The sequence below is a fragment of the Hypomesus nipponensis genome, chromosome 28 (assembly GCF_054491055.1).
Source record: "Hypomesus nipponensis isolate SF chromosome 28, ASM5449105v1, whole genome shotgun sequence".
NCBI classification, from domain to species: Eukaryota; Metazoa; Chordata; class Actinopteri; order Osmeriformes; family Osmeridae; genus Hypomesus; species Hypomesus nipponensis.
The window spans coordinates 1,406,024-1,421,910 of NC_140388.1; the positions used below are offsets into that span (position 1 = coordinate 1,406,024).

Here is a 15,887-nt window from a genome sequence, read left to right on the forward strand (position 1 = left end):
TGCTCTTGTTGGTTAGTTGTAACTGATTTTACTTCTTGCACTCACTGTGAATTATATTATTGTTGCTTGCTTTCCTACAGGTACACTCTTGCACTTGAGGTTCATGTTGTTTAATTGTAACTTGTTTAACTACATGCTCTTATGTTTCTTATGTTTGGCATTTATTTGCTTTTCACAATGTATGCTTCATGTTTTGGCTACCCACAATGTTTTTGGGGTATCTCGTTTATGATCATTGACCTATGCACTTTTTGTAAAGCTCTCTCTTGGAAGTCGCTTTGGATTAAAGCTTCTGATAAATTAATAAATGTAATGTATTATGTAGAATCCCAGCCTGAACACTGCAGGATGCAGGACCCTAGACTGAACACCTCAACACCGCAGGATCTAGATCTGAACAGGGCTGATAACTCTCACGCATTGGCCGTGAGACACGCATTTCAACTAGTTCATACGCTCTCACGCCACACCTTGTATTTATCACGCTGAGAATCCAGCGCCAGCAACATTTTGGTTGGCCCCACCAAATCACTAAGGTTTTTTGAAAAGTTGGCGGTCCTGTCGGAACACCTCAACACTGCAGTATGCATACAGTACACCTCACAGCTCAAAACGCAGGTGAAATGGAAATTGCAGTTAGGGTTAGGGTAACAGTTGTTACAAATGAAGCGTTTACTTCAGGAAGACACTTTACCTCTTACAAGCAAAAGTGCATTGTTGTGCACAACATATTTCAGACCCAGATTGAGAAATCAACAAATGCTGTTCCACTTGTAATGGGTAAGTAAAGTATGGTATTGCCTAGTGCTAGATGTAGGTAAAAAGCTTGCTTACCTAGCTAGCTATAATCATACTGTTTGCAGAAGGATCTTAGTGACTTAACCAATGCTATTATAGTCAGAGAATGTTTCATAAGGGTGCTTTGGGAACTGAAGGGGAAAACTTGGGAAACTCTGACTTCTTCCTCGAAAAAAACCCTCCTTATGTCCATCTCGTCTGTGGAACAGACATGTCTGAAGTGCTAGCTGCAAGCGCGATGCGTCGATCAAACAGTATGGGAGTTGAATATGCGTGCGTGATGCTGTTTGTCTAGAAAACACGGAGTGGAATTATATTGATATGGGTATTCTCCCTGATGATAAAGTGTAACGGGTTTGATGTGAAGCAATGGAAAGATCGCCGGACTAGTAGACCAGTCATGCACTAATATTTTGATCGCAAATGTGGGGGGGTCCAAACAACTTTTTTTTAAGTGAGGGGGACGTGACTCCCCCAAGTTACATTGCGGCGACGCCCATGCCCAGTTGTCTTTATTGTCAGCAGCAAATGCAACAAATTATTGTAAAATATGAGCCCCCTATGGGCTTACGCATTATCATTTTCTTTCATTTTCCTTAGATAGGTTGTGTCTCGTTGAGCAGTTAATTGATTGTGTGGTTGCATATGACCAGAAATTATGTGGTATGTGACGGAATAAAGATAGATCTGCATTTAAAGTGGACTGTGTGTGCCGGTTTGTTACGGAGCTTGATGTTGTGGAAACCCCACACCCCTTAACCTGCTACATATGGTGGAGAATGCAGGCAACCTAAACAAGCTCAAAGAATAAACGAGGCATGATGGAAGCATTCCTGAACCAGTTTTTGGAAGCCAACATTACACAGCAAAGCATGCATCGGCAGCTGCTGGAGGACCAGCGCCAGCAGAACGCTCTCCTGTGAGCAGAACTCAGCCGGCTAACAGCTGCCCATGCCAGGGTGATGGCAGGCCCAGCGCTACTCAACCCAAACACAGTATGTTTATACTGAAGCTGACCGAGGCGGACGACATTGACGCTTATTTACAAGCTTTTGAAAGGACGGCCATCAGAGAGAGATGGCCTCAGGAGCAATGGGATAGCTTATTGGCACCGTTCTTGTCTGGAGTGGCACAGGATACCTATCAGGATCTAACAGCAGACCAGGCGGCGAATTACGAGGAACTGAAAAAAGAAATTATGCTCAGGTATGGGTACACACTGATCAGTCGGGCACCAAAATGTAATGATTGGACTTACGATGCCACAGCATCTCCCAGGTCGCAGATGCATGACCTGATTTATTTATCTTCCTAAGTTATTTCTGTGAGGCCTTCAGTTGTATTTTGTATTATTTTATTCTTGCATTTTTATGTCTCGCTGTGCTTTTTAATAATTATGTTATGTCCACTGTACTGTCCTGTCTGCAGTATTGAATGTATCTGTTTTTCAAGCTCTTGTTACAGAACAAATTCCCCTTGGGGCAATAAAGGTTTTCATTCATTCATTCATTAGGCTGACCACAAGCTGGCCGAATGCTAAACCGCTGACGCTCACTGCCTTTGAGAAAGTGGTCATCAATACGTTTCTACGTGCTCTCCCATACAAAGCTAAAAAGCTAGCAAGCCACGCTAACCCACAGAGTGCAGATCAGCTGGTGGAACTAGTGGAAGGACAGCAAGTGGCTTTGGAGGTCATGCGCAGCGGGCCACCACTGAAAGTTGATCCAACTCTTTGCCCAAAGGAGCAAAGAAACACAGAGGACAACGTTGACACCCCAGCCCATGCGGAGGCATCTACAGCCCAGACTACAAGACCACGGCCTTTCCTGAACCTAGACGGTAGGAAGTGCAATGACTGTGTTGAGCCTGCACATATTTCCTGGATCTGTCCAAACCACAATGTCTCGATGCCCTCTGCTGTAGCCAGTGAGGGAGTCACCGGGCGGCCCTGCGGGTTACTGAGGACATGCTGGGCTGTAGAGAAAGTGCCGAGAAGCTGCAAAGAGAAGACTAGCTTCCTAGCGAAAACCTACCAGAGGAACAAGCATGACAAGGAGCGCTTCTACGAGAAAAAGATGAAGAAAAAGAGGAGAGGATTTGGTTATGGAGGCAACAGAGATGCAGAAGAGGCCTTCCCCTGTCACTACAATAAGAGCTTATGGGCATATCAGAAGCTGACTTCAAAGCCATCAATAAACTAGGGGCTATTAAACAAAAGCTTTGTTCATCTCTATAACTACTTTTCAAGGAATAGAAGGTTCCCACAGCACCGTGTATTATATAATATATCTATATATTTTGTATTCGTTTTTTAGAAATAAGGAAAAATGTTGCGTACACTTGCGAAGTTTCTCAACTATGTACATTTTTATATTTTGCAAATGTATGGAGGAATCTGACATTGCTGCTTGCAGCCTTATTTATTGGCTGTGCATGCCGTGCGGCAAGGCACAACTTATATTTTCTCTCATTAGGGTTCCTCCGGTAGGAAAAAAACTATTGTTTTTGTTAGTATTCTTATTATTCTTATTCTTATTGTATTGTTCTTTGAATCTTTATTCAACTTCATATTCTTATTCTATTTATTCCGTGGCACGATTCAGCGCCTTCAAATCTTCAGCTATTAAAACCGTTCAGCTATCAAAAACAGCAGTTTCAGGCGAGTCCTGCTATGACTTTTCAGCTTTGTACCTCTTATGCTTGAATTAATATAAATCAATATTCATAATTTTTTTCCCATGGTTTTCCAATTTAGTTTTTTTTTCAAAACCTCTCAATCCTCTTTAACTTCAACTTTAAAATCCTTCTTCTTCCTCAATCTTTCAGCTACATCCACCATTTAAACTTTAAAATGTTGCCAAAACCCTAAACTATTTTCTTAAATTTTTTATCAGCTTTTTGATATTCAACTTTTTTCAATATCACTGATTATGTTTCATTACTTTTTCAAACCGTTTCTGAGATTTACATGGGCGTGTACGTGAAAGCCTAGAGTGCAGACTGAAACGCCTAGAGTGGAGGGGAGCTTCGGATGTCGTTGAAATTTGTTATCCAGTTTGCCAGCATTGCCACAATTTTCTGCCGGAAGTGGTTTGCACAGCACCTGCCGGTGTAAACACAGCGATTTGTCTGTGCTAGCTTGGGATCACGGTTCTACTACTTTAACATACTTGTCGTTTGACATTTACTACTGGATAAGTTGCCAACGTTGTCGCATGTACTTGTGGATAACGTTGTCGCCATACTTTAAAGTACATTTTAGAGTAGATTTATAGTTATAAAGCTTTTGCCAGTCCATCATTTTGGAGCTTTTAACATGGAGCAAAAGCAATGTCATAAGATGACTTTAGTCATGATTCATTAGACATTTGTTGTCTAGCTCTTCAATCTCTCAGCAAAATGTAGGCTAATTATTTGGCTAAAGGATGCCACACGTATCAGACAGAAGTTGCTCTATAAATTTGTAGCCCGACATTAGTCGGTTGACTGATCGCGTTGTTGTACCCAGTCAAAGGAATAAACACACAGGAACTTCATGAACATTCAATGGTCTTGCCAGTTATCCTGGCAAAACATGTAGCATCATGTTCTTTATTTTTTGCCAGGACACGGTCCAAGTAGCCTAGGCGTACGTAACATTGAAAGCTAATTTGTTTGGAATTTCTAGGCTATACTTGATGTTACATGTTGATGTTCAGTCTATTCAATTTAACAACTTCAGAAGGACAAGACAGGCAGTACACTGTTATCCTTATGTGGCTTGTCACTGCCTGAAGTGCCTACGTATCCATCTATTCTTCCTATGAACCCGGTTATGACTGCTTTAAATAAGTACCAATTGGCTACACACCTCATGCCGGGTTTATACATGTGTATATTGGAACTTTGAAAGGTTTGAATTACTATATCCACATATCAATGTATAATTATTAAATCCACTGCAACAATAGGACAAAGGAACACCAACAAAATGTGAATAGTCTACAAACAATAAGCATACTACTCTAGTATAACTGTAACAGGCTTGAGGCAATTCTAGGTTTTAAAACTGGTCATAGCTAGCCTGGCTGCCAGCCCAACTTCGCCCCGCCCACAAAAAAAAAATTTGGTCGGGAAGTTGGGTCTGGAGGGTCTCGTATTGGGAACAACTAAATAAAACCAGGATTTGGGCGGACCAATGAAATTGCCAGGGCGGGCTTTAAACGATGCTTTAAACGTGTCCTGGGTCTTCCCCGGGGCCTCTTCCCAGTGGGACGTGCCCGGAACACCTCACCAGGGAGGCGTCCAGGAGGCATCCTAATCAGATGCCCGAGCCACCTCAGCTGGCTCCTCTCGACGCGGAGGAGCAGTGGTTCTACTCTGAGCCCGTCCCGGATGACTGAGCTTCTCACCCTATCTCTAAGGGAGAGCCCGGACACCCTGCGGAGAAAGCTCATTTCGGCCGCTTGTATTCGCGATCTCGTTCTTTCGGTCACTACCCATAGTTCGTGACCATAGGTGAGGGTAGGAACGTAGATCGACTGGTAAATAGAGAGCTTCGCCTTTCGACTTAGCTCCTTCACCACGACGGACCGATGCAGAGCCCGCATCACTGCGGACGCCGCACCGATCCGCCTGTCGACCTCGCGCTCCATTCTTCCCTCACTCGTGAACAAGACCCCGAGATACTTGAACTCCTCCACTTGGTTCAGGATCTCCTCCCCGACCCGGAGATGGCACTCCACCCTTTTCCGGTCGATAACCATGGCCTCAGATTTGGAGGTGCTGATTCGCATCCCAGCCGCTTCACATTCGGTTGCGAACCGCTCCAGTGAGAGCTGAAGGTCACGGCCCGATGAAGCCAACAGGACCACATCATCTGCAAAAAGCAGCGACCCGATCCTGAGGTCACCAAACCGGACCCCCTCAACACCCTGGCTGCGCCTAGAAATCCTGTCCATATAGGTAATGAACAGAATCGGTGACATAGGGCAGCCCTGGCGGAGTCCAACCCTCACCGGAAACAAGTTCGACTTACTACCGGCAATGCGGACCAAACTCTGGCACCGGTCGTACAGGGACCGGACAGCCCCGATCAGGGAATCCGGTACCTCGTACTCTCGGAGCACCCCCCACATGAGCCTCCGAGGGACACGGTCGAACGCCTTTTCCAAATCCACAAAACATGTGTAGACTGGTTGGGCGAACTCCCATGTACCCTCCAGGACTCCGCGGAGGGTATAGAGCTGGTCCACTGTTCCACGGCCAGGACGAAAACCACATTGCTCCTCCTGAATCCGAGGTTCGACAATCCGGCGGACCCTCCTCTCCAGGACCCCTGAATAGACTTTCCCAGGGAGGCTGAGGAGTGTGATCCCCCTAAAGTTGGAGCACACCCTCCGGTCCCCCTTTTTAAAGAGGGGAACCACCACCCCGGTCTGCCAGTCCAGAGGCACTGTCCCCGATGTCCACGCGATGTTGCAGAGTCGTGTCAACCAAGACAGCCCTACAACATCCAGAGCCTTAAGGAACTCCGGGCGGACCTTGTCCACCCCTGGGGCCCTGCCACCGCGGAGCTTTTCAACCACCTCGGCGACCTCGGCCCCAGAGATAGAAGGGCCCCCCCCGATGTCCCCAGACTCTGCCTCTACGTCGGAAAGCGTGTTGGTGGAATTAAGGGGGTCTTCAAAGTATTCCTTCCACCGATCCAGGACGTCCCCCGTCGAAGTCAGCAGCGCACCGTCCCCACCGTATACAGTGTTGACAGAGCACTGCTTCCCCCTCCTGAGTCGCCGGATGGTGGTCCAGAACCTTTTTGAAGCCGTTCGGAAGTATACGACATTGCATTCATGGCAAGAAATGATGTACAAAGTAATATTAGTGAGTGTCCCCCTTGACCAATATTCATCCTAGACAACAGGGATTTGATAAAATGTATTAAATCATCATCAAATGTGGACTTTCTTGGACAGCCTTTCAATTAGCAATTCACAAATACATTTTGTGTGGCCATGCTCCGTTTCATGTTCAGTGTAGTTCCCGGTTTTCCTTGCCTTAGGGTTACCTTATTTTGTAATTTGTCTTCACCTGTGTTTTGTTGTATATCTTTCTGTGTTCTCGTCATGGTTATTATAGTTTTGAATCTTTCACTAGTTGTTATTTTTATTTAGTTTTGACTTTTGTTTTCAATTTCAGTTTAGTTTTAATTACTTTTTAAAGCGGGTTAGCTAGTTTATTTTTTGAAAATGTTTACTTTTAGTTTAGTTTTTATTAGTTTCTGTCTTTACCGCAGAATGTAACAGACCAAGGGGGGGGGGGGGGGGGGCGCAGTCAGGGAAAAAAATGCTCAAAATGAATTGTAGATACAAGCTATAATAAGTAATAAAAACTCAACAAAACATAGCATTTAAAACAAAAATATTTAGGACAGATGAACAGCCATCCACAAAGACAACTATGAAATATGTGTCAGTCAGTGTGTTTGTGTCATTAACCAGTAAAATTCCACTGGACACAACAATATCAGACATCCCAACCTGCAGAGACTCATTTCTGGGAGGTCTCCCCCCCCCCCCCCCCCCGGGGACGCATGATGTACCCCCTCAACCAGCTTGGACAACCACCCCCCCCGTGCCTGTGCAACTTCGTATTAAAGTGTTCATATTCACAGGTGCATAATCACATATTAACGCAAGTTCGTCACAATCTAGCAGCTGCAAACTGTATGTACTGTAACTACCTAACCTGTGTGTGTAAAGAATGCTGATAGGATTAGGAATAACAACCAGTAGTCAATGTGCAAGCTGAATGGTGATTTAAGATGCGGTATTGGGTTTACATATTTGTAAATCTGACTCTGAGTCAGTGCCTAACCAGCCACGAACAGCATGTTACTCTTCGAAGTAATCTCAAATAGGACTATGTGGCTTTCTCCCGAATTTTGCCGGCGTGATACCAGGTGAGGGGCGTGTACTAAAAGTGGTACAGCGGAAGATAGACTGGCTATGTATGAAATAAATTGGCTCTTATGAAATCCATTGACAAAGACAAAAACTAAATACATTTTCTATATAATTCTATTTTATTTTAGTTAGTTTTGTAAAGACACAATAAGTTTACGTTAGTTATCGTTTTTTTATAAAGGCTCGTTTTTATTTGTATTTCAGTTAACTTGTTTTTGTTAGTTTTCGTTAACGATAATAACCTTGGTTCTCGTAAGTGTTATTGCTTTCACATGTATTTTCTGGTTTGGTATTGGTAAGTCCTTGTTGTCAGTGAATTTTGTTACATGAAAGAATGTATTTACTGATGCAGACACTGCCTGCACACTGCAAAACTCCAATTAAACTAATGCCAAACCAAAATTACAATCAACAGCTGCGGGCATGGGCACTGCACATCTATAGATACAAGAATCTCTGTGTGTGTGCCACCAAACCAACTACAACAAGAACAATTGTGATCTGAGAAATAGATACCAAAACCCCTGAGAGAAACTATCACCAGATGCATCACAGGCACTGCACTATCTATCTATAATTCCGTAAATCTGTATGTCAATCTTACTCATCGATGGCATCACAGGCACTGTGACCTATCTGTAATTCCAGGAATCAATGTGTGTGTGTCTGTCACCTACTTCTTCACGGCATTGTACACTATATAGGAATATAGCAGGAATCTGTGTGTGTATCTCACCGACATCTGAGTTTTTCTCTATTGCTTTGGCTCATTTTTGGAAACAGTCTTAACATATACTCTAAACTATAAGTGCAATTGTCATAACTGTTTAATGAGACATCACAACTCTTTCAGGTAGTTTTTCACCCAAAACATTTAATTCAAGCTGCAAAACCTAATGATTGGGTCAGTGAATGTCACCAAAATGATTCTTTTTTAAAGAATGTCAGTTTATCGAGCTGAATGCTATATGTATTACAGTGAGCTTTTTAAGATACCAATTTCAACTGTAGCTACAAGTTTACTGGGAAAAGTCAATATTGTAGTACACAGAACATTATGTATTTATGTATACAGTAACATTGTTTCGAAGCAATGTGTTACAAACAGAAAATTCACATTTGCAAATTTTTACGTCTAACATGTAAAGTCAAATAGAGTAAACAGAAAATTGCCACAAACTGACATCCATACAAAAAAAGATTGTCATTTATATTTCATTACTATGTCACCGGGCAGGTAACTTGCCAATTAAGCAGACATCACAACATTCCATGTCTTTTGGGACATATTATTTTGGGAATACACATTTACTAAGTCTGACAGATTTAGATAATTGAATTAATAATTGTGCACGTGATGGCTCACACAATGAAAGAATGTAAATAAGTTGTGAAGAGCATGACAATGTCACTGAGAATCAGGCCCGGATTGGCTAATCTGGAGCATCGGGAGAGTTAGGAGCAGTGCAAGATGCTAGCGACCGTGCAAAACAACGTTCTGCAAACCACCGTTCATGTATCAAACTTTTTATTGTAGCTCTTCAGCAGCAGCAGCCTCTATTCCTGTTTGCTGCTAACAGTGAAGAGCCAGGCACAGGCCCAGTACAGTAACGTTACCAAGCTCAAGTCATGAGCCCAACACAACAGAATGGGCAGGTAGGATTGTCATTGAGCAAATATGAGAATTAGAAGAACTAATAGTAATCAAGAGCATGGTGTGTACACATGCTCAATGAAAAAAAAAATGCCCTGAGATAATTAATGATACCCGATGATTCAGAAATACATTAATGAAACTGACTTGACTTGAAAGCTTTGTAAAAAGGGGAGATTTGTGGTGAGAAATAAATGTTTACAACTGTTTACAATTAATTACAAGGCTGCAGAGAACTGTGCACTATTGCAGACTTGTATTCTACCGTTTTAATTACATTATTTTAAGATAGTAAGTTGTGAACAGTGGACAGTTTGCGTTTGTGTGTGCGCGCATGCATATACCTGCAGCCCAGTGTGGTCTGCAGCAGAGTGGTGATTCCTACGCAGAAGAAGATGGTCCCTATGAGTTGGCTGGTGGCCCACTGATCGAAGCCGACACACATGGCCTCAGCCAGCAGGAAGGGCACAGCTATGGTCCCACTGAAACACGTTAGGTAGTGCTGCAGACAGACAGGTAGGGAGACGGACAAGACAGGCAAGGAAACAGACCAACAGAAAGACAGGTAGGGAGACAGAAAAAGAAGAAGCTATGATTATAAACATGTACAAACATGTTCTACTGTGTGTGCGTGTGTGTGCGTGTGTGCCTCACCTGTAGGCCAAGGAAAACACACAAGTACCAGGGAGGCGTGTCTTCAATAGTGTAGATCATGTCCATCCTCCTGGCATCTACACTGTCAACACTGTCCAAAGTCTCTGACATGGATCTCTACACACACACACACACACACACACACACACACACACACACACACACACACACACACACACACACACACACACACACACACAATGGGGAAAAACAGCCTCTATGAGGAACAAAGACTTATAGAGTAGAACTCTTTCAACCACCCTCCCTACCCCTTCAATCTCTGACTCAAATGTGCTGATTCATGGTGACAGGAGCAAAAGAGGGGTGAGGGAGAAAGTAACCAGAGTAACTGGGAGAAAAAGACGGTGCAAAAGAGAGACAAGGGAGTAGAGAGACAAGGGAGGGAGAGACAGGAAAAAGAGGGACTGTGGTACCTTTTCAGCTCCCTGGTTCTCTTTGGTGTAGATGGCCATAAGCTCTGTGTCCTCAGTATCCTGGTCACTGCTGGGCTGGGCCACACCGTTAATAACCACCTACACACACAAACACATGCAAACAGGCATACAAGTGTGTGACCAGCTCTGAACACTGAAATCATCAGTCTTTGGGGCAAAAGTTGTGTCTGGTTCAAATACAGCAGGAACACACTCCCATACCCCTTTTACACTAAAGTGAACCGGGAGCTAGTTGGAAGCTGGTGCTATAGCCGGTTCGGAGCTGGTTTAATTTGGGAGCCTTCTAAGAACTGGTTTGGTTTTTCACGGGCTAGAGAGCCACAGCAGAGCTACGTCATTACATCACTGTTCGTCTCATCTTTCCCAGCAACGCTAGTGCAGCAGCGCCAAACACAAAGGCTGTTTATCAATCCGAAGAACGCTAACGGTACGTTTACACTGCAGCAACGCGAGCGACAACATGCTTTCCATTCATTTTCAATGGAGCCAGGTGAATCACTTGCGTGGTGCATTGAGTAGCGACGCGATCCAAACAATTTGAGTTGAGATATTTTCAACTTTATGCAAATGAGGAGCGATTTCACCAATTAAACATCGCCACCTGTGAGGGAGCTACCCTGGAGCACGTTTCCACCTACAAATACTTGGCCATCTGGTTAGACTCTACACTATTCTTCTCTCACCACATCTCTAAGCTACATTTCCAGATCAAGGTCAAATTGGGGTTCCTCTACAGAAATAGTCTCTCCTTCAACCCTTCCGCTAAACTCACCCTCATCAAAATGACCATTCTCCACCATATACAGATCTGCATGTAAGGGCACGCTGTCAACTCGACACACTATCACTCTGCTATCCACTTTGCCACTAACGCCCCTTTCCACACGCACCACTGTACTCTTTACTTCCTGGTAAACTGGCTCTCACTTCACACCCGTCTTAATATTCACTGGCTTATCTTCATTTACAAGACCTTCTGCACCGGACACCCCCCTACCTGTCTCACCTGCTGCATCCTCTTCCTGTCACGCACAACACCTGGTCCTCTCCATATCCAGTTAAAAATTCCCAAACTCAAATCCACCCTTGGTCTTGCAACATTTCAGTCCGCTGCCGCCTCTGACTGGAATGCTCTGCAAAAACACTTAAAACTGGACAAATTCATTTCCGTCCCTGTCTTCAAAGAAACCATTTCACGCATTCCTCACTGAACCCTGTAAATGCTTTCTTAACTTTTAACCCCCCCCCTTGAGTATCTTGTTGTCTATTCATCCCCATGGTTTGTCTTTTGTCTGTTGCCAACTGCCTAGTTTGTCCTCCTGTTGTACTTATGCTGCCTGTTATGTTTTGTCCCCTGCCTGTATCCTTTGTTCGTACCTGCCAGTGTCAGTCTGTGTTTTGATTGTGGTTGTTGTAAATAATCTCTGTCTTGCTTTGTGCTTTTAAAATGTTTGTCCCCCCTGTCTCCCTATCTTATTAATGCCCTGCTTTGTTAAACCTGCTTGTTTTTTGTTGTTGCTGTGGTTGTGTGCCGCTTTTTAAACCAGATTTTTTTTCCTTAGCCCCCTTCCCCTCTCCCTCAAATAGCTTGTGCTTTTTTTGTCAGGCCATCACTGTAAATAAGAATGTGTTCTTAATGATCTTTGCCTGGGTAAATAAAGGTTAAATAAAATTAAAAAACGATTTTCGCTAGCGATGGCCAATCGGAGTGTTTTCTTGTTACTCGTAACGTTCAGTTTCAAGATGGAGGAGAAACTAATCGCCTGTTTGGCTGCATATACAGTCCTGTACGGTACGTCTCAGTATGTGTACAGAGACATTAAGAAAAAGAATGACACGCCCCCTAGTGTGGTGCACTGTGGGAAGGCGAGCGATGGCAAGTGATTCGTGTCGCTGCAGTGTAAACTCACCGTAAGAACGCATGGTTGAAATGCTGGATTTCTTGGCTATTGCGCAATACCCTGGACTCGCAGCAGTATGACAACACTGGCATTATCAGCGCAAAATGTTGTAAACTTTTGCTGTCTAGTGCTTATGTGTTACATTTGTTTTAAATATAGACTCATACTTCAAGTAAAAAAAATTATAATCTAAATTTGTGTTTGCCATTTCACCCATTTGATAGGATTATGATCAAATGCAGTAACTAGTTACTGCACTGCACTGCGATGCTCGCTAGGTTATCGTCAAGTCAGAGCAAATTTACAAATTTGCAGTTCCATCAACAAAATAAGCACATTTTCAGCAACTACATTGCCCATTTATTAACTACATTGCCCAGCATCTTTATCGTCATATTAAAATGTGACGATAAAGATGCTGATTTGCTGATTTACACGTACCGTTTAGCTAAAATATGAATTTTAAAAACGTACAGCAATGGCGGTCAAAGGATTCTGTTCGTCTTGTTGGTCACGGTAACCCTGCCCCTAACGCAAGCGGTTCTTATTTCGGTTCTTAATTTAGACTGGAAATGTTTTGGTGCTACTTAAGAACCACTTTCCCTGGTTCAGAGACGGTTCTTAGGCTGAAAAAAAAGAACTGGTTCAAGATTAAGCACTGGCTCCAAAGCAGCACCCAAAATGCGTTGGTAGAAAAGGGGTACCAGATCTAAGTAGATGCTCTCATACCCCTTTTCCACCAACGCATTTTGGGTGCTGGTTCGGAGCCAGTGCTTAATCTCGAACCAGTTATTTGCGTTTCGACAGCCTAAAAACCAGCTAAAAACCTGAAAAACTGGTTCCAAATTAGCCCCAAAAGACATCTGGTTTAGAATTAAGAGCCGCGAGAGAACCGCTTAAGTCTGCGGGGTTATCATGACAATGTTACCAAGACCAACAGAAACTACTGGCATTTTTTTTAAAACATAACTAGCTGTACTAGTAGCCTATAATATGGACTTTAAAACAAAGCAGCAGTGGTCCATGAAAAAAAAAAAAAAAAAAAAAAAAGTCCTTTCCCTCTGGTCCTCAACAGAGGTTAAAGCTAATTAGAGGGACCTTTGCAAACTATTACAAAAGGGGTAGGCCTACGTGTGCGTTCGGAGGGCGCTAGAGAGTGACAAATTTCATACGAAAACAAATCTTGCTTCTCGTTGTTGATGGACAGATTTGTATGCCAATGTAGGTTCGCAAAACCAAAACATCAGTAGCAAGGATACGTCCGCCATCGTTAAATCTGTGCTTGGCGTTTGCATTGCTAAGAAACATAAGACACATACAGGGACGTAATGACGTGGCTCTGTGCTGATTCTCTAGCCCCTGGAAAAACTAATTGGTTCTTAGAAGGCTCGCAAGTTAAACCAGCTCCAAACCGGCTCTAGCACCAGCTCTGAACCAGTTCCCGGTTCACGTTGGTGGAAAAGGGGTTTCAGACACAAACTCTGCCTTTATAGACATGTATGTTTCACTAAGGGTCTCTTTTTGTCTGTGTGTCGCTCTGTCTGTCTTTGTGTGTATTTGCCTGCCTGCCTCTGTTTGTGTCTTCCTGGCTGCCCTCTCTTCATCCCTCTACAGTTGCTAGCCTGTGTCTCAGCACTGATACATTCATTGCAGAATCTGTGTGTGTGTGTGTGATAGATGCATAACAGCTGACATACTGGGATGGGGTAGAAGTCTGCTCCATGCTTGCTCTCCTCTTCATACATCCCCCCATCTCCTCCTCCATCCATCGACTTAGACGTGGTATTCTTCCCCACACCCATATCTCGCTGACACTCTTTCTCTTTTTCTCCCTTGCTTTCTCAGTTTCTCCTTTATCTTTCTCTGATAAAAACAGTTCTGACTTCTTCAACTCCCTTATGTACTCCAGGGATGAGTCATCTACAGAGAGAGAGAGAGAAAGAAAGAGAGAGAGAGAGAGAGAGAATACTTGTTATACACTATCGTTTTTGTATACTACACAGTGTGTTGACTGACATTTTTATATTTCTTAACATGCCATGAAGCACTTTAAGTTAAGAGGGGGTGAGATGGAATGAAAAAAAGACAATAGATTGAGAGTTTAAACAATGTCATGTAAATATAATAAAAATGCTGTTTAAATGTCATCAAAAAGGTTTTTTGAATGTTTTTTTGAAAAACATTTCTGCAAACGTGTTACACAGAGATAAGATAATCTAATCTAAACTCCAGCCCCAGTCCTAAAGCCTCTAACCTAACTCTCACTCCAGCCCTAGCCTCTAATCTTAACATGCCTCTAAGAGATGTAAACACTAAAAAAAGGATTGTGTCAACTGTAAGTAGGATGCCCCTCCAACCTACCTACTATTCTCCCATTCTACATACAGCTGCCCCACCCAACAAACTGCTCTGCACCCACCCCCCCACCCCCATCTTGCATAGACGCCATCACCAATCCCCCACCCTACATCCAACCCCCCCGCCACACCCTCATCCTACATCCAACCCCCCTATCCGACCTACAACTCCCCTATCCTATCTAACCCCAACTAACAAGGAATCCAAGTCATTGAACATTTGCCCATAGTGGTCTTGGGGTTGGAGTAGCTTTGCTAAGGAAAGCTGCTTTACTATGGAGTCTTACGGATTTGCATCCGTAGAAATAGTTTTGCATCTGTAAAAAGAGTGTTGGTCAAAAATATTTAGCATAATACAAAGGTTTTGCATCTGTGAAAAAGTCAGGTTAGGAGTGCGAAACAATGGATATTTCGCCAAATCCCTGTTTTGCATGCAGTTCATACTCAAATTGCTCCCATTAATTTCTATCAACAGAAAATGCATCTATATCACACGCAGAACGTCATCAACTCTTTATTGATAAATCAGTGTCTGGATGATGATGTATTAACGGAAATTCACGACATCGAAGCTTCCAAATGTATACCTTTGAATACTTTTTTAGTGGGGGATTTTTCACCTCAAACACCTTCAAATAACAAACAGCAATTACTATTTGCCACCTACAGCAAGCAGCATTCTTGTAAATGAAAAAAATAAAAAAAGATAAACACACAGGCAAAATATATAGGCTGTATACAGGCCCGGTTCTTGCCAGCTATGGAAGGGCGGGCTGGCAGCAATTATGTGGATAGATTATGAAGATTTGTATTTATTTATTCTGATTTAACTCTGTAAAACTCAGGACAACTATGATAATATTTACCACACACGTCAATATTGATTAGTGACATTTGTAAAATCCGAGTCTGGATGATGACGTAAAATGAAAAGGGTTGATGAAGTTCTGCGTGTGATATAGACGCATTTTCTGTTGATAGAAATGAATGGGAGGAATTTGTGTATAAACTGCATGCAAAACAGGGATTTGGCGTATATATGGCACATGAAATAGAAGTGTAAACCGTTGTCATAGATACGCAGAAGTATGCGACTGGGTTGTGAGCAGCATTCTGATTGGCTAGTC

At 43.1% G+C, this 15,887-nt stretch overlaps 1 protein-coding gene across 7 annotated transcripts in view; it reads right to left on the reverse strand.

Annotated features, from left to right (window-relative positions):
- slc23a2 (solute carrier family 23 member 2) overlaps positions 1-15,887 on the reverse strand; it is an 86,258-nt gene that overhangs the window by 36,262 nt on the left and 34,109 nt on the right. For 3 of the 7 annotated variants that reach the window (XM_084694931.1, XM_084694932.1, XM_084694933.1), the window contains exons 2-5: positions 14,101-14,323; positions 10,482-10,580; positions 10,048-10,164; positions 9,738-9,895 (exon numbers count right to left, since the gene is read on the reverse strand). In XM_084694931.1, the coding sequence (XP_084551057.1) occupies positions 9,738-9,895; positions 10,048-10,164; positions 10,482-10,580; positions 14,101-14,205 (479 nt within the window). In that variant the 5' untranslated portion in view covers positions 14,206-14,323. Of the gene's footprint in view, positions 1-9,737; positions 9,896-10,047; positions 10,165-10,481; positions 10,581-11,499; positions 13,035-14,100; positions 14,324-15,887 lie in introns of those variants that run through there. The other 4 variants (XM_084694936.1, XM_084694935.1, XM_084694937.1 and 1 more) reach the window with 4 other exon arrangements.